The sequence below is a fragment of the Myotis myotis genome, unplaced genomic scaffold, assembly GCF_014108235.1.
Source record: "Myotis myotis isolate mMyoMyo1 unplaced genomic scaffold, mMyoMyo1.p scaffold_m19_p_4, whole genome shotgun sequence".
NCBI lineage: Eukaryota > Metazoa > Chordata > Mammalia > Chiroptera > Vespertilionidae > Myotis > Myotis myotis.
In genome coordinates, this window is record NW_023416346.1 from 11,045,834 (window position 1) to 11,068,491 (window position 22,658).

At 40.6% G+C, this 22,658-nt stretch overlaps 1 protein-coding gene across 1 annotated transcript in view; it reads right to left on the bottom strand.

Annotated features, from left to right (window-relative positions):
* LOC118654300 (phosphatidylinositol-binding clathrin assembly protein-like) overlaps positions 1 to 22,658 on the bottom strand; it is a 35,455-nt gene that overhangs the window by 6,191 nt on the left and 6,606 nt on the right. Inside the window, exons 3-13 of the mRNA XM_036305623.1 lie at positions 21,587 to 21,662; positions 19,040 to 19,142; positions 18,786 to 18,879; positions 17,313 to 17,424; positions 15,824 to 15,930; positions 15,412 to 15,453; positions 12,488 to 12,567; positions 11,564 to 11,640; positions 6,522 to 6,605; positions 6,373 to 6,403; positions 712 to 844 (exon numbers count right to left, since the gene is read on the bottom strand). Of these exons, the coding sequence (XP_036161516.1) occupies positions 712 to 844; positions 6,373 to 6,403; positions 6,522 to 6,605; positions 11,564 to 11,640; positions 12,488 to 12,567; positions 15,412 to 15,453; positions 15,824 to 15,930; positions 17,313 to 17,424; positions 18,786 to 18,879; positions 19,040 to 19,142; positions 21,587 to 21,662 (939 nt within the window). The remainder of the gene's footprint in view (positions 1 to 711; positions 845 to 6,372; positions 6,404 to 6,521; positions 6,606 to 11,563; positions 11,641 to 12,487; positions 12,568 to 15,411; positions 15,454 to 15,823; positions 15,931 to 17,312; positions 17,425 to 18,785; positions 18,880 to 19,039; positions 19,143 to 21,586; positions 21,663 to 22,658) is intronic.

Consider the following 22,658-nt stretch of genomic DNA (forward strand, 5'->3'; position numbering starts at 1 on the left):
CACACACACACACAAAAGTGATCATGTAATAGCTTTGGCTCCCCACTGCTTATAAGATAAAACCCAAACTCCTGCACAAGATCTGGCCTGTTAAACACTCTAGCCTTATCTCTTGTTGCACCCATCATGCATTATATTATAGCCACGTAAAATTACTTACAGTTCTCCGAATAGCTCATAGAGTTTCCTGCCTTTGCTCACACTGCTCTCTCCGCTTAGAATGCCCCATTTGCCGATCAACAACTGTCAATTCACCTCATCTCCTTTTGCCTCATGTCCAGCTCCTTTATGAAGTTAACCAACCCGCCCTCTAAAGTATTCCACCTTAGCACTTATAATATTCAATGCCTCTATTTGATGCAAGGCCTTTCTTGCTACAGCTCCTATATCTTTATCTCTCGGCACACTCCCTGATACCTAGTCAGTGCTCAATAAGTGTGGAGCTAAGTCGTTGAAGTGAAGATTCTGTGATGGGGAGAGAACCACGAACCTTATGGAAGCCCTAAATTTGAATTTTCACATTTTAACTGATGAGACAGTTAGTTTAATATGTCTACAACAAATGTTAGCACAACACATTAAAACTGAGGAAAAAGAAAGCGTGTCTTTCTCTGCCCACATCCTTCATCCAAATGTCTATGCTATGTTATTCATAGATATCAAACTAATTGAAAAGAAAAATGCAAGGTAATAATACATCACACATTTTACCATGTGGAGAATGGGAGAAACAGAAACAGGATTCCAAAGGTCTGATGTGTAGTGGTAGTCCTCCATAGTCAACTGCCAGTTTAGTCTCTCAGTAAACTCCACCTCTGAAGATTGATGGCAATTCATGTCAGATCTAAAGTGGGATTTATAAAATAGAGACAGAGTTAAGGAAGCATGGAACAGACTGAGGAATCTCAGAGGGAAGTGGCGGGGGAGCGGGAAGAGATTCACCAAAGAACATATATGCATAACACATGGACACAGACAATAGTGCTGTAGGCCCGGGAGGGGGCGAGGACAGGGTGGAGGGGGAAAAGGAGGGGGCATCTGTAATACTTTCAACAATAAAGATAAATTTTAAAAAAATAAACTGGGACTGGGGCGGGGGAGGAGACATATGTCATACTTTAAAGAATAAAGAATTCAACAAAAATAAATAAAGTGGGGTTTATAAATCAGCCCATCTGGGAGAATGACAAACCTAGCATTTAAACATCTAGCTAGGATATATCCTTTGAGACAATATTTATGCTTACCAACAGGTAAGAGATAGTAGGAAGGCGTCACAAACAGCCAAAAAAAAAGGCCACTGGCTATTTTCTATATGAAATTATGTTATCATTACAAACTAAATGTTTCAGTTTAAGTATGCTAGAGAATGCCAAATTAAAATTCAATAGAAGCAGTTTCCCATAAATAAAGTGACTTGAATGGATACATTTTAGTCTAAACTATTTTAATAGTTTTCGAGAAAATAAAAACGAGGAGTCTGCACAATGGGGGGTCAAAAGGGCACAAGAACTGAATTCTGAGCCCCACCAGGCTATTCACTAGCTTAATAACAGGGGTGGGGAACCTTTTTTCTGCCAAGGGCCATTTGGATATTTATGCTATCATTCGAGGGCCATGCAAAATTATCAGTTTAAAAATTAGCCTGCTGTATTTGGTCAAACCTTTCATTAACTCACCCCTAATGCCTTGGCAGGACCAGACCACATGATTTCTCGGGCCTTATACGGACGTTCCCCACCCCTGCTGTATAACCTTGATTAGATAACTCAACCTCCTTATTTGTAATTGGGGATAAACAATGCTTCCCTATCTACTTCATAGCATTAGAGTTATTAGTTATGAGAAAAATGATGCCATAAAGAAAATATTATGTATAAATAAAAGAATAAATAGAAAGAAAAGGAAACAAACTCTTATTGGACATCTCTTCTTGCCAGGCTCTATTACATGTTTTCACAATCTTAAGTTTATCATTTAATTTTCATAACAACCATGTGAAGTGAGTAATATAAATTCTCATTGTATGGAAGACCAAACTGAGTCTCAGAGAAGGCAATTCTGTTGCTAAAGATCCTACAGTTAATTAATGGCAGGACTAGGAGCCTACTCTCGAACACATCTGTCCTGGGACTCTATATCCTTCTGTTCCAATCTAAACTGGCTGCTGTATCAATGTCGCCCTGGGACCTCCATCATTGTTGTATTGTGACTTCCCTTCGCCTCTCACTTAAGAAAGGCTGGCTCTGTTTCCCTGAACCTCATGTGTTCCTCTTTCTTAGCTTACTTTTCCAGTTTGCTGGAGCACACCCTGTAGGAGCTTCCTGAGCGAAGGTGCACAATAGGATTTTTAACAAAGATTTGGGGTGTCTGAACATGTTTATCTCTTGCATTTGGTTGAGAGCTTGTCTGAGTACAGATTTTTATTTTATTTTTTAAATTAGTTTTTCTGAACTTTTTGTTGTTGTTAATCCTCACCTGAGGATATTTTTTTTTCCATTGAGAAAGTAAGGGAGGGGGGAGGAAGGGAGGGAGAGAGCGAGAGCGAGAGCGAGAGCGAGAGAGAGAGAGACATTGATGTGAGATACCCATCAGTTGCCCTTCCCACACTCATCCCCATGGGAATGGAACCCACAACCTGGGTATGTGCCATCACAGGGAATCAAACTTGCCACCTTTTGGTGCACAGGACGAAGCTCAAACCAACTGAGCCACACCGGCCAGGGCTGAGTAATGAATTTTAGATTGGAAGTAAATTTCACTAAAAATTTTTAAAAGGTTGAAGTGTTGTCTTCCAGCTTCCAGTGTTATTATTTAAAGGTCCAGTGCTACATTTATTCCTGATCCATTGTTTGTATTTTCTTTTCGTCAATCCTTGACACATGCCTGCTCTATTCAACCTCTTCAATTTTAGGATGTTTTGAAAGTTCAATTCTGGACCTACCATTATCCTCTTTGTTCTCTAACAAGATGAGTTAATTTAGTCTTATGGCTTTAACTACTACATTTACAACTCACACGTTTTAAAAATTTATCTTTATCGTTGAAAGTATTACAGATGTTCCCTTCCCCCCCCCCCCCGCATTGACTCCCTCCACCTTGCTCCCGCCCCTTCCGCAGGCCTTCACTGCACTACTGTCAAGCTCTTTGGTTAATCTCTTCCCACCCCCCTTCCCTCTGGAATTCATCAGTCTGTTGCATGCTTCAATGACTCTGGATCTATTTTGTTAGATTCCACATATAAGTGAGATCATGTGATACTTGTCTTTCTCTGACTGGCTCATTTCGCTTAGTATAACCATCTCCAGGTCCCTCCATGCTGTCTCAAAGAGTAAGAGATCCTTCTTTTTTATAGTTGTTCTAGAGGCCCGATGCATGCGAAATTTGTGCAAGGGGCTCAGCCCTTGCTGGTGTGATGGCTTGCCTCAGCCCTTGCAGTCCTGGCTTCGTCCAGAAGGACATCTGGAAGGTCGTTCAGCTGTCCGGTCTAATTAGCATATGACACTTTTATTATTATAGATAGTATTCCGTTGTGTAAATGTATCACAGCTTTTTTATCCACTCATCCACTGATGGGCACTTGGGCTGTTTCCAGATCTTAGCTATTATAAATAGCACTACTATGAACATAGGGTTGCATACATTCTTTCTGATTGGTGTTTCAGACTTCTTAGGATATATTCCTAGAAGTGGGATCACTGGGTCAAATGGGAGTTCCACTTTAATTTTTTGAGGAAACTCCATACTGTTTTCCATAGTGGCTGCACCAGTCTGAATTCCCACCAACAATGTACTAGGGTTCCCTTTTCTCCACATCCTTGCCAGCACTTGTCATTTGTTGATTTGGTGATGATAGCCATACTGGCAGGTATGAGGTGATACCTCATTGTCATTTTAATTTGTATCTCTCTGATGATTAGTGACTGAGCATTTTTTCATCTCTCTTTGCCATCTTTATGTCATCTTTGGAGCAATGTCTATTTAGGTCCTTTGCTCAGTTTTTAATTGGACTGTTCGTCTTCCTCTTGTATGGGTTCTTTATATATTTTGGAAATTAACCACTTATCAGATGCATCATTGGCAAATATGTTCTCCCATACAGTCGGCTCCCTTTTCATTTTCTAGATGGCTTCTTTAGCTGTGCAGAAGCATTTTATTTTGATGAAGTTCCATTTTTAAGTTTTTTCCCTTGCCCTAGATGTATCAGCAAACACTGCTATGAGGGATGTCTGAGATTTTGCTGCCTATGGTTTCTTCTAGGATTTTTATGGTTTCACGACTTACATTTAAGTCTCACAAATTTTTATCTCCAACCTTAATATTCAGATTCATATGTCTACCTGCCTCTTGGATGTCTAATACATATGTTAATCATGTCAAAATGGAACTTAATTCAACTTAAAACTCTTTCTCATCCTAATATGTGACACCATCATCCCTATAATAGTGCAAGCCAAAAACCTAAGCACCAATCCCTTAATCTCTTTCCCTCTCACCTCTAATACCCAGTGCTATCAATTCTACCTCCAAAACACGTCCAAGACAAATCACTTTTCATTATACCACCTCCATGACAACAGTCCAGGGTGTTTCACTTGGCATGCTCCAAGAGAAAAGCAGCAGTCTGTACAGGTAGTGGAATTTTAAAATATATTCCTGGATTTTATTTGGGAATATTTTATGTAGAATTCTGACATCTATAATAAATGAGATTGATCAGCAGTTTCCTCTCTTTGCTGTACTTTGATATTAAAGTTACACCATTTCATACATTGAATTGTAGATCTTGCCTTTTTCTCAATAGCCTGGAATTGAAATTTCCTCATCTTTAAGGGCTAACATTCAACCATGAACCCAGGATGCATTGGCCAATCTTCAATACCTTCTTCAAAAACTTACGTGATGATTGCTGTCTGTATGCTTCCACTTCTTCTCAGATGAATTTGTCATTTCTATTTTGCTTGGAAATCATCACGTTTCACTAGATTTTCAACTATGTTGTTGCCAAACAGTTGCAGAGTATTCACTTATATTTTAATCTCTCCTACATCAGCTCTCTTATTCCTCATGTTATAGACTTTTACATTCTCTTTCTGTTTAATCAGAGGAGTTCATTTTACTGAACTTTACAAAGAAATGTTTTAGGTTTATTAGTTTTTGTTTGCAATTTTATAAACTTAAGATTTTATTTTTATAAATGTTATCATCCTAATACATATTTATTTTATATCTATTTTCTTACTATAAAAACTATATTATTGTTAATTTCTCTTTTTTTGAACAATGATAAAATTCTGAGTTTATCTTTCACAGTGGTCCATTAGCTTTGGTATAGAGTACTCTTTTTCATTGCCTCTACATAGTAGATAACTTTCTTTTGGTTTCCTCTTTGGCAAAAGGATTATATTTTAAAATTTATTAGTAGTTAAGATTGTCATGGTAACTATTTATTATTTCTAATTTGATTGGATTATGAGAAAATGTAGCCTGTAAAACTGTTGAGTGTTTAGTTAAGCTTTTCTTTGTGAATGCTTGGAAGAAAATGAACATTCTGCGTTTCTGTGTGTGTGCACAAGTAAGTTTATTATTTACTTACTATGTATTATTCAGGTTCTTCTGTGTCCTTATTTGTATTTTGTCTATTTGATCTAATAATGAATGAGGTGGTTTGCAACCACCCATTACTACTGCATCCTTCTCCATGTATTTCTAATAATCTCAGCTTTATGTATTTAGCTTTGTGTATAAGCTATTAAAACTTCTAGCCCCATAGATAGTGCCTTTTATCATTAAATGATATCCCTCTTTATTCTGTTAGTGCTTTTAACCTTACAATCCACATTATTAATATTGTTAATATTTTTTCCTGCCTTCCTTTGGTTTCCATGTGTCTGCTGGGGGTGCTGAAAATGTAGCTATTAACTCAATGAAATAATGTTGATTATCATGTAATGCTAATCTGGTAGTTTTATTGTCTTTGTTTATAAAATAAAATATGAGTATTACTGATTCAATACAGTCTATATAATAAAGAAAAGAACCAAAAATACAAAGAACTATGAAGAGTGCCAATATTTAAGACATGATTAGAAAAAGAAGATCCTTTACATGAACCATAAAGGGATTGTCAGAGGGGTAGAAGGAGAACCACGCAATACAGAATACTTTAACCAAGAACTTTACCTACAAAAATTGGGTTAGTATATAACCAATAAATTTCCTACTTTAAGTAAAAACTCACATACTATAGAGTTTTATAACAAATTATTCCTATATCGAAATCAAAAATAACTATTTTTCTAATTGTTACTCTCATGTGTGCCTTCCTCTCACACATACTTATTGGCTATCTTTTTTTAAATAAAAACTTACTTGTTGACTGGGATTTCTTCAAGTTTAAAATCTGTTTTACAAAACAAACACAAATCTTACATTATTTTTGTGTGAATACTTTTTCTTAAAATGTATTTTAAAATAATATATATATATGTAAAAATATTAATTAATTAATTCACATGTACTTTCTACAAGGTTAGCAAATGAGTCATCCAGCTTGTTTTCTGTGCTTGCTCCATGACGATGTCTGGTTTTAATAGGTTTGTGACCTTATGATGGTAATATTGGTTGTAACATATCATGTAGACAAAATAACCTGAAAATAAAAGACAGAAATTAGGTGAAACTCTAAAGCAAATTTATATCAACACACTAATTACTTATATGTACCTTTCCATTACAAACGAACAGGACCTCAAATTATTAGGTTAGTGAGTATAAAAATAAAGTCATGTTAAATTATTCATTAAATACATTTTAATTGAGCATCTCTTATCTGCCAGACCCTGTATTAACTAGGTGGTAAAGATACAGCAGTGAGTAAAAAAGATAAAAAGCCCTGTCTTGGTATAGTTTTCATTCTACTTGGAGACAGAAAATAACCAAGACAAATAAAGCACATACTATGTTAGAGTGTGATAAATGCAAAAGAAAAAATATCAGGGAAATGGGCATGATATGTGCTGGAGGGTGGGGATACTTAAATTTCATATTTTAAATATATTTTTATTGATTTCAGAGAGGAAGGGAGAGGGAGAGAGACAAACATCAATGATGAGAGAATCACTAATCAGCTGTCTCCTGCATGCCTCCACTGGGGATCGAGCCTGCAACCCAGGGAATGTGCCCTGACTGGGAATTGAACCGTGACCTACTGGCTTAGAGGTCGATGTTCAACCACTGAGCCACATTGGCCGGGTGGAATACTTAAATTTCAGATAGGAAAGGCTCACTGAGAAAGGGACTTTTAAGTAAAGAACTGAAGGGTGTGAAAGACTGAACCGTGTAAATCCAGCAGAAGGAACAGCATGAACAAAGGCTCTAAGGGAAGCAGAGTGGTTAGTGTGTTTAAAGAATAGTGAAGAGGCCAATATATCTAGAATCAGAATGATCAAAGGAGTTAGTCATTAACTGAGATGGAAAAAGCAAGTTTGGGGTAGGGTATCAGGAGCTTAGTTTGGGACATATTGAATTTTGAACCCCTGTCACACATTCAAGTGAAACCACTGAAGAAATACAATTCTGGCCCAGCTGGCATGGCTCAGTGGTTGAGTGTTGATCTATGAACCAGGAGGTCACGGTTCGGGTTTCAGGCTCAATCCTCAATGTGGGGTGTGCAGGAGGCAGCCGATCAATGATTTTTCTCTCATCATTGATGTTTCTATCTCTTTCTCCCTCTCCCTTCCTCTCTGGAATCAATAATGATATTTAAAAAAGAAAGAAGCCCTAACTGGTTTGGCTCAATGGATAGAGCGTCGGCCTGCGGACTGAAAGGTCCCAGGTTCGATTCCAGTCAAGGGCATGTACCTTAGTTGCGGGCACATCCCCAGTAGGAGGTGTGTAGGAGGTAGCTGATGATGTTTCTCTCTCATCAGTGTTTCTAGCTCTCTATCCCTCTCTCTTCCTCTCTGTAAAAAATCAATAAAATATGTTTTAAAAAAGAAAGAAATGCAGTTCTGGAATTCAGGAGGAATGGCTGTAGCTGGAGATACTAATTAGGGAGTTCTTACCATGTGAATGGTACTTAAGGTCATTTAGGAAATGAGTAAATTATAGATAAAGAGAAACAAGGATGAATCCGTGAAAAAAAAAGTCTTTATAAAAAGAAGCCAAGAGTCTGATAAGAAGAAAACCAAGAGGCAAACTGAAGAACGTGTATCAAAGATGAGGAAGTGATGAATTATGTCCAATGCTGTTGAGGCATCCCAGTAAGATGAAAACTGAGAAATTACCATTGGATTTTGCAATATGGATGTCACTGGTGACTTTGACAAGAACCATTTTAGTGGTTTGGTGGGTACAAAAGCCTGATTTGTATTCCCTAACTATTTAAAGTACTTAAAGTAATTCAAAAGCAAATAGGGGAACTATTAACACACCTTTCTTAGTAATTGGGCATATGCTCAAGTTGTGGGCTCGATCCCCAGTGTGGGGTGTGCAGGAGGCAGCCGATCAATGAGTCTCTCTCATCATTAATGTTTCTATCCCTCTCTCCCTCTCCCTTTCTCTCTGAAATCAATAAAAATATTTTTAAAAAAGAGAGAAAACATGGTTTCAGCTAGCCACACAATTTTCAACAGAACTAGTTCAAGCAATGAGTGTTAAGCAACCAGGGCCAAGTGCTCAGGGTAGCATGCGTGGAGTTCACCAGTTTGAGTCTGTTGGTAATCAGGCCCATCTATACTAATAAAAGGGCAATATGCTAATTAGACCAGGTCAACTGACCATCTTCCAGATGTCTGACTTCCTTCTGGACAAAGCCATGATGGTGAGACCAGCAGGGGAGGGCAGTTGGGGGCTACCAGGCTGGTGGGGAGGGCAGTTGGGGGCAACCAAGCCAGCAGGGGGGGGAGCAATTGGGTGCAATCAGGCCAGCAGGGGAGCAATTAGGGGTGATCAGGCAAGCAGGCAGAGGTGGTTAGGGGCAATCAGGCAGGCAGGCAGAGTGGTTAAGGGCAATCAGGCAGGCAGGCAGGTGAGCGGTTAGGAACCAGTGATCCCAGATTGCGAGAAGGATGTCTGACTGCTGGTTTAGGCCTGATCCCATAGGGGTCGGGCCTAAACCGGCAGTCAGACATCCCCCAAGGGGTCCTGGATTGGAGAGGGTGCAGGCTGGGCTGAGGGAACCTGCCCCCCCCCCGCCATGCACAAATTCCATGCACTGGGCCTCTAGTAGGTCTTTATAATAGCGTGGGAGTAGCTCCCCTACTCCCCCTTTACTCTACTTGGGATTCACATCCACAGCAGACTGAATCCACAGCTTGTTAACCACTATGTTTGTAATATCTGCTGTAAACACTAATGATTCCCAAACCATAGGGACTCAGAAAAATAGTCATTCTTTTGGAAATGACGCAAATGTATAGTTTTTGCTATATATGTGGTTTGACTCAAAGGACTTACATTCATCATAGTTTGAGTTAAACTCACCATTGAAATTTCAGGTGTATCCATTGAGAATATGCACAAAAGAAAAAGAAAAACATTTAAAATAGATACAGTTTAAATCTTTTCATTAAATTAAGAACTATAATTCAGATGCATATAAACCCTACGATAATATAGCTCATTATTACATGGATTTGTGTCTAAAGGATCAAGTAACATTATTGAAATACAATCACCCATTAAAAAATAAAATATGGATAGCCACCTGTCAGAATGGTTATCATCAACAAATCAACAAACGACAAGTGCTGGAGAGGATGCAGAGAAAAAGGAACCCTCATGCACTGCTGGTGGGAATGCAGACTGGTGCAACCACTATGGAAGACCGTATGGAGTTTCCTCAAAAAGTTAAAAATGGAACTCCCATTTGACCCAGTAATCCCACTCCTAGGAATATATCCCAAGAAACCAGAAACACCAATCAGAAAGGATATATGCATTCCTATGTTCATAGCAGCACAATTTACCATAGCTAAGATCTGGAAACAACGTAAGTGCCCATCATCGGATGAATGGATTAGAAAACTGTGGTACATCTACACAATGGAATATTATGCTGCTGTAAAAAGAAAGGAATTCTTACCATTTGCAACAGCATGGATGGAACTGGAGAGCATTATGCTAAGTGAAATAAGCCAGTCAGAGAAAGAAAAATACCACATGATCTCACTCATTTATGGATAATAAAGACCATTATAAACTTATGAACAAAAATAGATACAGAGGCAGAGCAGCATCGAACAGACTGTCAAACTACAGCAGGAAGGCCGGGGAGGGCTGGGTGGGGGAGGGGGTTAAGAGATCAACCAAAGGACTTGTATGCATGCATAGAAGCATAACCAATGGACACAAGACACTGGGGGTAGGGGAGGCCAGGGGAAGGTCAAGGGAAGAAAAAGAGAGAGAGAGAGACATATGGACCACTCTTTGTAATATTTTAAGCAATAAAACAAAATTTTAAAAAATATAGAATATGGTTGATTATGAGCAGTCATATGAGTAAATGTATAGCAACAAGCTCTCCAGAAAAAAAGGCCTGTTTTGTAGTGTTTGTCTATTCCTGTGGTGTAAATATTTCTATCATGGCCAATTTCAAGTGACTAATGTGACATCAAACAGCTTACAAAATTCGTGAAATTTTACGAATGGGCTCTTGTAAACTGGTATGAACTGTATCTAGTACACCCGTAAATTATAAAGCAAACTAGACTTAAGAAGTTACAGTATGCCTTAGCCGGTTTTGCTCAGTGGATAGAGCATCAGTCTGCGGACTGAAGGGTCCCAGGTTTGATTTCGGTCAAGGGCATATGCCCAGGTTGCGGGCTTGATACCCAGTAGGGGGCATGCAGGAGGCAGCCGATCAATGATTCTCTCTCATCATTGGTGTTTCTATCTCTTTTTCACTCTCCCTTCCTCTCTGAAATCAATAAAAATATTTTTAAAAGGAAATTACAATATATCACACTGTATGTATGTATTAATGTGTTTCTTTGCAAAATTTTTATTTTAATTAGTAATCATTTGCATGTACAAAATTCAAAAATTACAAAATGGTATACAGTGAAGACTCTTTCACCCATCTCTTATCTTGAGCCACTAAGTTCTGCTTGGAGAAAGGGTATTTTATTCATTTATTGTATATAGAAATGATAAACATATATTCTCTTTCTGTTTTGAAAAACAAAGATGGTAGCATACTATACTTTGTTTCACATCTTGCTCATATTCCATTTAACAATAAATCTTGGATATCATTCCATTTCAGTACATAAAAACAAGGCCCCTATTCATAGTCATTTTGCTATTACAATGCTGCAATGGATATCCTTGTGCATTCATCATTTCAAAACTCTGAATATATATATGTGATAAATATATAGATTAATATTAGATAAGTTCCTAGAAGTGAAATTGCTAGGTTAAAGAGGAAGCAGACCTAGTAGGTGGTTATGCAGTGGAAAAATTAAAGATTCCACTGTTGGAGTAATCCTGTCCTCAATTATTACTGACATTCATACAATATAATCATATTATATTACATAATCATACACTATATTACCTGAAAACCAATTTTGCCTTGATGAAACTTTCATAATTGAACTCTTTGAGATGGAGTGAATCAATGAGTGCTGGAGACTTAAGAGATCACAAGAAAGATGAGGCACATGAGAATAAATAGAATGACATACAGTATAAACTACCCAACTGAATCTACATTTCTTTAATTCACCCATCTATCCATTCATCTATCAATCCATCCAACCGTATACTAACTACACATCTAACTGTGATGAAGAGATAATTAAGAAATAGTCAATAGACCTGTTGTCTAATAGAAGGTGGTAATATAAATTAATTACAATCAACATAACCTAAAGAGGAATGAATGCATAATGCATGACCCTTATAGAAATTTTGGACAATACTGAAAAGTACAAAAAAGAAAATTGAAATCAACCAGAATTTTCCACTCAGAAATAGCTCATGGGAATAGTTCCAAGTGGTGTACCGAAAATCTGTATTATTCAATGCATATGTATATGCATATATGGAGGGGTGCACGAGTGTCTATGTGTATATATGCATATATGCCTTGAATGTTATTATGAATACTGTTTTATGGATAAACAGTTTGCTATACCATTAAATAATTGTCTATAACAGTTATTCTCACTAGGGAAGTCCTTAAGGGAGGAAATCAAATTATTCAAAAGAGGTGGCTAATCCAGTCCCAACCTCTGACTTTGAGACTCACTCAGTGTAATAAAAGACATTCCTTTGGGAAACAATCACCCTTGTGAAGAGGATGGAATCCCACAAAAGACTGAAAAACGCTATTCTGTATTATAACTTAAAATCACTGCATAATATTCCATCATATTCGAAGCCCATAATTTATTTAGTCACTCTCATGTTGTTAAAATGAGGGAAATTATTTAGAGGAAAACAAAATTAACCTATACTGAGACATTTATTAACTTACCTGTAAGGAGGAAAAACTTCATTTTTCTCGTCCAATGAAGCTAAGTGCTGTTTTAGTGCTTCAAGTAAACTGTTGGGTGCCTAAAAAGGAAGTTATTGTGAAAGAGTTATTTACTGATAGTTGTGTTTTTTTTTTAGCAAATTCATACTCTCCTATATCATTAAAAGGTTTTGAAAAAAATTAGGACACCTGTGTAGCAAATTCATTAAAGCTAACGAATTGCTATAAATAAATTCATTATTAAAAGTGACCTCTTGGGCCCAGCTGATGTGGCTCAGTAGTTGAGCATCGACCTATGAACCAGAAGGTCACAGTTCGATTCCCAGTCAGGGCACATGCCAGGTTGTAGGCTCAATACACAGTAGGAGGTATGCAGGAGGCAGCCAATCGATAATTCTCTCTCATCGTTGATGTTTCTATCTCTCTCTCCCTGTCCCTTCCTCTCTGAAATCAATAAAAGTATAGCTTTTAAAAAGTGATCTCTTGTTAGCAAATCAGATTTTCAAACTGCTTTTATGTACATTTTTTAAAAACAACAGGAAAAAAAAAAGCTTCTTAAAATGATCAAAGAACTGCCCTAACTGGTTTGGCTCAGTGGACAGAGCATTGGCCTGTGGACTGAAGTGTCCCAGGCTCGATTACAGTCAAGGACATGTACCTTGGTTGTGGGCACATCCCCAGTAGAGGGTGTGCGGGAGGCAGCTGATCGATGTTTCTCTCTCATCAATGTTTCTCTCTATCCTTCTCCCTTCCTCTCTGTAAAAAATCAATAAAAATTTTTAAAAAATGATCAAAGAACTGCTAAAATATCTATCCCCTTTGGAGAAGACATTGGGCTTGAAATCATTTATTATTTGTGGTTCCTTCATGAATCACCAGATCATAAAATAAATTTAAGTATAACATTAAGGAAAAGAGGGTGAAGGGGAGAGAAAGAAACTGAGAGCTAGAGAAAGGAAGAAAAAAAAAAGAGAGAGGATCTCACTCATATTAGCAAATTTAATCGCAGTTTCTGGCCTCTGCTGGAATGTTACCCCCTCAACAGAGATTTCCTTGACTATCCTATATAGAACAGTACCTACCAAGTCTCTTTACCCTCACTATGTTTGATTTTTCTTCATAGCATTCACCTTTACTGAAATTATAGGTTTATCTCTCTGTATGTTTATTATTAACCACAAGGGGAGTGCCGCTCAGCCACAAGCGGACCTAAGCCAGCAGTCGGACATCCATTGAGGCCTCCCAGATTGCAAGAGGGCGCAGGCCAGGCTAAGGGACCTCCCCCCCCCCCCCCGCCCAAGTGCACAAATTTCATGCACTGGGATTCTAGTCAATGATAAATGTCGTTGGGTGAGGATTAACAACAAAAAAACACATAGTTTAGTTGTTATACTATGAGTCACCATTTAGCACTCAACGGGGAACAGCCTCTTTATAAGACCAACAGCTCACAGACCTATTCAGAAGACCTAAGTCTATGTGTATATACCAGTGATTTTCAACTGGTGTGCCACAATTTTTAAAACATGCCAATACCTGACTGTTTTGTTTGGAGCACTGACCTCTTTTCCCTTGGATTGTCAAATTTAAAAAAATAACAACAGCCAACACAGCAATAGCCATGCGATGTGAATGAATCAAAATTATACCTTTTTTTTGTCAGAGCAACCAAAAATATATTTTTTTGGTGTGCCACAGAATTTTAGTAATTAGTTTATGTGTGTCATGAAATTAAAAAGGCTGAAAATTGTTGGTATATACATATGTTATTCATGGGGAAATGAAAACACACATATAGGTATACTAGTGGCCCAGAGCACGGAATTCGTGCACATTAAAAGGGAATTAATTAGAGGAAATATTTTAATATTGTTATTTGTTCTTTCTCTATATTAGAAGTGTCAGAGATGAAAGAAAATTAGTAAAATGCATATGAAAATCTCCCTCCTGTCAGAGTCTGGGGTGCACCGCAGGACCCAGAGTCAAGTCCCCACCCACCACCTACACGCACTTCGAAAACGCAGGAAACCCAGACCTGGCCAGCCCCACCCTCACTGGGTGAGACCCAGACCCGGCCAGCCCCACCCCCATCAAGCCCCTTCAGGTGGGGGGCACAGCCTCAGGTCCCCCAGCCCGGCGCTGGGTGACAGGTGCAGTCTCAGGTCCCCTGTCAAGCCCCACAGGGCGGGGGTCACAGCCTGAGGTCCCCCGACCCGGCACTGGGGCAGGGGAGGCATGGCCTGAGGTCCCATCTCAAGCCCCGCTGGGCGGGGGGTGTGGCCTGAGGTCCCACAGCCTGGCACTGGGGCGAAGGCCGTGGCCTGAGGTCCCCCATCAAGCCTTGCCAGGCAGAGGGCACAGCCTGAGGTCCCCCAGCCCGGCGCTGGGGTCGGGGGCATGACCTAAGGCAGGGGTTCTCAACCTGTGGATTGTGACCCCTTTGGGGGTCGAACGACCCTTTCACAGGGGTCGCCTAAATACATCCTGCATATCAGATATTTACATCACGATTCATAACAGTAGCAAAATTACAGTTATGAAGTAGCAACGAAAATAATTTTATGGTTGGGGGGTCACCACAATATGAGGAACTGTATTAAAGGGTCGCGGCATTAGGAAGATTGAGAACCACTGGCCTAAGGTCTCTTGGCCCAGTGCCAGGGCAGGGGGCATGGCCTGAGGTCTCCCGGCCCAGTGCTGGGGCGGGGGCCGTGGCCTGAGGTCCCTCGCCCTGGCCAGGCAACATGCAGCCTCAGGTCCCTACTGTGTTTGGTCATGACATTAAGGCATCCTGGCTAATTTGCATATTCCTCTACTATTATATAGGATGGCAAAGGATGGAGTCTCAGATTATGATTAACATAACAAACATACAAACATAAGGATGGAGAAGTCATTTGAATACATAGGAGAGATACACTGACCTGAGCAAGATATGGAATGTTGTTCTGGTCGATTCCAACTTGCTGAATTCACATAAAGGGGGGAAAGGACACATTATATATATATGATTCTCATGATTGATGATTCTCATCATGGATGTTTCTATCTCTCTATCCCACTCCCTTCCTCTCTGAAATCAATATACATATATAATTTTTTTAAAGAAATCCTTGTAAGATTACTATTGTGCACAAGTGCATTTGGATAGTACATTTGAGGGACTTAATGTTAGTTTTTTTTTTTTTTTTTAGTTTTACTGTTTACAAAATAGTTAAAACTAATACGAATTTCTGTGTGTTTGTGTGGTGGTGGTGGTAGTAGGAGGGGAAAGTTATGTTGGATATTAAACTAATATAGAAAATAGAAAAGCTTTGGATAGAAAGAGTTGTATACCTCTGCAACCTTCAGGAACTGTTCAAATTTGGTTGTTCCTGCGAGGAACTGGATGTACATGTCCAGACTTTCGTTGCACTGGCGCTTCGTCATGTGAAAGAACTTGTCTAAAAATAGAAAAAAATTGCCATGAAGGAGCCAATAACTTAGGAATTTTCAAGTTTCACTCCATTCTAATGATACTATTTTAAGCTGATTTTGGATGTGAATTTAACTTATACTTAATAGTTTTAAAAAGATGTATCTTTATTTTGAAAGTATTGCAGATGCCCCCTCCCTTTTTTTCCCATTGACCCCCTCCACCCCCCACCCGCCCCCCCTCCCAGGACTTCATGGGCAAAATAATTATAGTTTTAACCCAGTTATTTTCTGTTTTAAAAAAACAACACTACTCAATATATATATTTAAAAGATTTTTATGGGGTAACTACTGCCTGCCAAACACTGGTGCTGAAAATACACCTAGAATTGTTAAAAAGATGTTTTTATTGTTTTCAGAGAGAGGAAGGAATAGGGAGAGAGAGAAACATCAATGATGAGAGAATCATGATCGGCTGTCTACTGGGGCTCGAGCCCACAACCTGGGCATGTGCTTTGACTGGGAATTGAACCATGACCTCCTGGTTCATAGGTCAATGTTCAACCACTGAGCCACACCAGCTGGGCACATCTAGAATTTAATAGCATAGAGGTTTTTTTGGATAATTTAGATTCAATTTCTACAACTTCTAGTATGTAATCATTTTGAATTCTCTCAGGGAAGAGGCTGTGCTTCCCACTCTTTTATAACTCTATAAACGTGCTAGGTACTTTTAAGTGTAAGAAAAATCTCAAATTCTCATCAATGAAGTCTGGAGAACCCTTCCTATGAAATAATTCACTAGGGTGAAATAATGACAGATAATTCATGAAAAGACTAAGAAATATATGCCTGTATTAAAAAAAAAACAATTACTTATTATTTTCCTAGAAAAATCAGAACTGTATTTTTGACCTTGGTGGAGTGGGCCTTAATGCAGAAAGATGGCAACCCATGTTGATTCCCTAGTAAATTTCTCCAAAATGTCAGTTAGCACATAAAAATACTGAAAAGTTCTGTGGCTAATTAAGCAAATTTTTAATCAAAAGAACAATATAATGTCTCATTATTTAAAAATATATATGATCATGCAACTATCCTCTATTTTGAACCTAAAACAAATGAGTCTACTTATATGCATATATGCATAACCCATGGCTGCAGACAATGGGGTGATGAGGGCCTGGGGTGGGGGGTGGACGTGGGCTGGAGGGTGTCAATGGGGGGGGAGATTACATATGTAATACTTTCAACAATAAAGATTTCTAAAAAATAAAAAAATAATAAAATAAAAAGTAAAAAAACAGGAAAAAAATAAAACAAATGAGTCTAAATATAGACGTAAAGATTTTTATAAATAAATTGTTTTACCAGTTTTTAAAAGTATGTAATGTTTATTCTTTAGCCTACCTAGCACATTGAGAATTCCCTCATTATAGGCTGCAAAGAGGCGAAGAGAATCCTTAAAGAGGAGCATGAAAGCAGCATGTATTATACGATTAGTTAGTTCATTTGCATTTGCCTGGAAATTAAGTAAAAGAGTAATCAATTATCACCACAGTTAAAAAAAATTTCTTCCCCCACCTACAAACAATGCCATCTACACTAATAAAAGAGAAAAATGGTAATTGGCGTACGACGCTACCCTTTTCATTGGCTAATCAGGGCTATATGCAAATTAACTGCCAACAAGATGGCGGTTAATTTGCATATGTAGGCACAATGCAGGGAGGTAAAAGGGAAAGCAGGAAGAAGCCCCCTGCCACTGACAGTGATCGGAAACCCAGGGGGGAGCTAAGAGGTGGGGGGCATAGAGCCCCCCAGCCATGATCGGAGAATCAGGTGCCTTTTCCGCCCTGGCCAGTGATAGCAGGAAGTAGGGGTGGAGCCAGCGATGGGATCTGGGCACAGTCGAAGCTGGCAGTCCCGGGAGCTAGGGGTCCCTTGCCTGGGCCTAAAGTGAAGCCCACGATTGCGGGGCCGCTGCAGCTGCGGGTCCCCGCTGCCCGAGCCGGACACCTCAGCCAGAGGCGTCCTGCAGGGGCAGGGGCGGAGCCCGCGCGATCGTGGTGCCCCCCGCTGCCACGGCCGGACACCTAGGCCAGAGGCGTTAGGCCTGGGCAGGGGCGGAGCCTGCAACCGCGGGGAGCTGGGGGTCCCCTGCCCAGGCCTGACACCTCTGCCGGAGGCCTCAGGCCTGGTCAAGGGGCCGATCCAGTGATTGGTGATCGGAGGGTGATGAGGGTCAACTCCTCTGGCGGAGGCGTCAGGCCTGGGCAAGGGGCCGATCAGGCGATCGGAGGGTGATGGGGGTCTACGCCTCTGGCCGAGGCATCAGGCCTGGGCAAGGGGCTGATCCTGCGATTGGAGGGTGATGGGGGTCAACGCCTGAGGGCTCCCAGTATGTGAGAGGGGGCAGGCTGGGCTGAGGGACACTCCCCGCCCCCCCACCCAGTGCATGAATTTCGTGCACCAGGCCCCTAGTCTATACTAATAAAAGCCTAGGTGGCCCTCGCGCCCTCATGTCGTCACAAGATGGCCACCATAAGATGGCCAGCAGGGGAGGGCAGTTGGGGCGATCGGGCCAGCAGGGGAATAGTTAGGCATCAGTCAGGCAGCAGGGAAGCGGTTAGGGGCTGATCAGGCAGGCAGGCAAAAGAAGTAAGGGGAATCAGGCAGGCAGGCAGGCAGGCAGGCAGGCAGGTGAGTGGTTAGGAGCCAGCAGTCCTGGATTTTGAGAGGGATGTCAGACATCCCCTGAAGGGTCCCAGATTGGAGAGGGTGCAGGTTGGGCTGAGGGACACCGCCCACCCAGTGCACAAATTTTGTGCATCGGGACTCTAGTTTACCAATATTTTGATAAAGGATTTATAAAGCTCTTACATTAAAACCAAGAAGAGCGTCAAACTGAGTTTGAATAACTGGAAGTGTGTTTAGCAGGTCTTTAGTATTCATATTTCTCATGAAGCCATCCAGCCTATAAAAGATCAAAGAAATTTATAACATTAATAATTAAGAGTTTTAGAAGCACTATGACATCAACATCTTGAAATACAGTTGTTGTTTTTACAAACTACATATTAGAGCACATATGTATTTCTGTATTTCTTGCTTACAAACTAATGATATTTACTGACCCTCTCTTGGTTTTGGTGACATCATATCCGATCAGTCTATATGCGAGTGACTTTTCATTCAAAAACCTGCTGTATCGTCTGATGAAGGTGGACATGGCGTAGCCTAAAAAGAAAATATTTTCATTATTTCTAATTTAACCAATATTAACCATTTGCAATATCTATATATATACATATAAAAAGGCAGCTACCCTAACGGCCATAATAACCTTAACCTAACAACTGATCACTATGATGCTCACTGTGGCCAGCAAACTGACCCAATCAGAGGGTGGGGTCAGCGGCCAACTTCACGGCCCCTCCCCACTGCTAGCCTGCCCCTGATCGGACTCTCCCACCACAATCAAAAGTGGGGCCTGCCGGCCAAACACCCCCACCCTTCCCACCTCCCGCCAGCCCAGCCCCCAATCAGCCTGCCCCACCACGATAGGCCCACCTCTGATCGCACCGCCCCTACCCCAATAGGGAGCAGGGCTGGCCAGCCAACTTCCTGCAGCCCCTCCCCTCAGCCAGCCACACCCCCAATGGGCCCCCACCACCCTGATCAGCCTGCAGCCCCTTTTCCCCAGCCAGCCCCAGCCCTGATCACCCCCCCCCACCTCAACAGGGGGCATGGATGGCAGGCCAATCTCCTGCAGCCCCTCCCCCCAGCCAGCCCCACCCCAGATCAACCCCCCACCCCAATCAGGGGCAGGGCCAGCTGGCCAACCACCCATGGCCCCTCCCCCAGGCCGCTGGCCCCTGATGGGCACTCCCCACCCACCCTGTTCAGGGGCGGGGGTGGCCAGCCCACCGCCCACAGCCCCTCCCCATGGCTGGCCCAGCCCAACCTCTAGGCTGGCTGGCCAACCTCCCACCATCTCTTCCTCCTGACAGGCCCAGTTCTGATCCCCCCTGATTGGAACCAGGCCAGCCGGACCCAACCCATACATGAATTCGTGCACTGGGCCTCTAGTATGTCAATAAATGCAAAGACCTCTTATTCCACATTCACCCATATACCTCAACAATTATCTTTAAAGTACAAAAGCTAGAATAGCCTTTATTAATCATCTAGTCCAATATTCCTCAAATTTCTACTGATTATTTTTTATTTCCTCAAAGCCTTGATATAACTTCATGATGTGGTGCTGATGGTGACATTCCTGAACAGAGGAAATAATTAAACTTTATCGATTTTTTTCACATTTCTACAAAAACTATTGTAAATTCTTAGCATTTTTCTAAAACTCCCCATCTCATTGTAGTCATCCCTTCCCTACCCTCCCTCCATGCAGAAAATGACCTTGTTCCCTACTTCATAGGCAAAATAGAGAAAAAGGGGCCATGAAGGAAACTCAACTTCTCACTACTCAACTTCCAAACATACCTTTTTTAAAAATATATATATTTTTACTGATTTCAGAGAGGAAGGGAGGAGAGAAATATAGAAACATCAATGAGAGAGAATCATTGATTGGCTGCCTCCTACACGCCCCACACTGGGGATCAAGCCTGCAACCTGGGCATATCAAACCATGACCTCCTGGTTCATAGGTTGGCGCTCAAACACTGAGCCATGCTGGCCAGGCTCAAACATACCCTGATTCATTTATTCAATTTATTTATCCATTCAACTGCCAACTGAGCCAGGCACTGTTCTAGATGTTGGAAATTCAGCAGTGAAAAAAAATAAACAAAAATCCCTGTCCTCGTGGTGCTTATATTCCAATGTAGGACTCATAGACAAGCAAAAGAAAAGAAAAACGCAGAGATGGCTAGTGAGAAGTGGAAAGGATAAAACTCAGGCAGAGAGGGGACATAGGGTTGTGCCACGATTTTTGGAAGACTGAGCAACGAAGGCTTACTGAGTAAATAGTGGACAGTTCAGTTTCCTCTGACTTTAGCACGTAGCATATTCTGTTATTCTTAGTAAGTATTCAAATATTTTGTACCAATGAATTTAGAAATTATTTACCATTATAAAATGTGTAACGCACCACACCCTTTATAATTTAGAAGCATTTTCTTTTTTTTAAATATATTTTATTGATTTTTTACAGAGAGGAAGGGACAGGGATAGAGAGTTAGAAACATCGATGAGAGAGAAACATCCATCAGCTGCCTCCTGCACACCCCCTACTGGGGATGTGCCCGCAACCAAGGTACATGCCTTTGACCGGAATCGAACCCGGGACCTTTCAGTCCATAGGCCAACGCTCTATCCACTGAGCCAAACCGGTTACGGCTAGAACCATTTTCTTAAACATGCATGATTTTCAGAACTTTTCCCTCCTTGCCACGTAGAAATATTTTTTTTTTACATATATTTATTGATGTTAGAGAGGAAGGAAGAGGGAGAGAGAGAAAGAAACATCAATGATGAGAGAGAATCATTGATCGGCTGCTGCCTCCTGCATGCCCCACACTGGGGAATGAGCCTGTAACCTGGGCAGGTGCCCTGACCGGGACTCGAACCCTGACCTCCTGGTTCACAGGTCGCTGCTCAACCACTGAGCCACGCTGGCCGGGCCACATAGAAATATTTCCATAAAAGAACCATCTTACCTTCTACGACACTGTTATCCAGGAAGCTGTGTAAAGTGAACAAAGAGCTTCGAGATGCAAGATGACGGATAAAACGCTGTCAAACAAATGTGCCAAATCCAAAAATTAGTTTGTCCACAAATAGAGTTCATTAATGATTTTGTCATTGGGAATGAATTCTTAACATAATTCTATCCTACAGCTTCTATATACTTCATGAGCATTAAGGTGAGCAGGATCATATCCTGAGCTACACAGCATAAGGGCCTGCAGTGTTGTCCTCTGTGCATATACCTCCCAAGTACATAAAGGATTAAACAGCAAAGCTCATGTGTATACGCATGCTTCCCCCCACCCCCAAGACTTTCTATCTAGCCATTCCCCCTTTTTGATTTTTGGAACATTTACTTAATTACAGAATTGATTATTTTAATTAATAGTAAATCACTTAATACTTTAATTTACAGAAAAATAAAATTTTTATACATCTGTGTACCCCACCCCACTACCCAGAAATGACAACTGCTTTCTGACATATTTGTTTCTTCAAGTCTATTTTTAAAATAAGAGGATTAAAGTATTACAGATAAAGTTAAAAATGCCCTTTAGCCTCATCCTTCAGGTCAATTTCCTTCTTCTACCTGAAGATACCTGTATTGTGATTTTAATGTGCTATCTTTAGTCTATTTTCTTTATAGTGTCATATATTATTTATTCCATGGAAAATATTAAGTGCATTTTAAAAATTTATATAAATGATATTATACTCTACCATTTTATAACTTGCTTCCTCTATTAGCATTGCTTTTTGAGATCTAGCCTCGTTGGTATAGATTGTATTTCGTGCAGTGTAGTATTTCATTGTATAAATGCACCTCATTTTGGTTATCTGTTCCCTATGATTGCTATCGGGGTGATTTCTTCTTTCTAAATATTATAAACTAGAGGCCAGGTGTATGACAATTCATGCACTGGAGGGGGGAGTCCCGCAGCCCGGCCTGCCCCCTCTCACAGTCCAGGAGCCCTTAGGGGTGGGAGGCAACTCGGCGATCAGGGGAAGGCGATGCCCCCATCACACCTCTGTTGCTGCCAC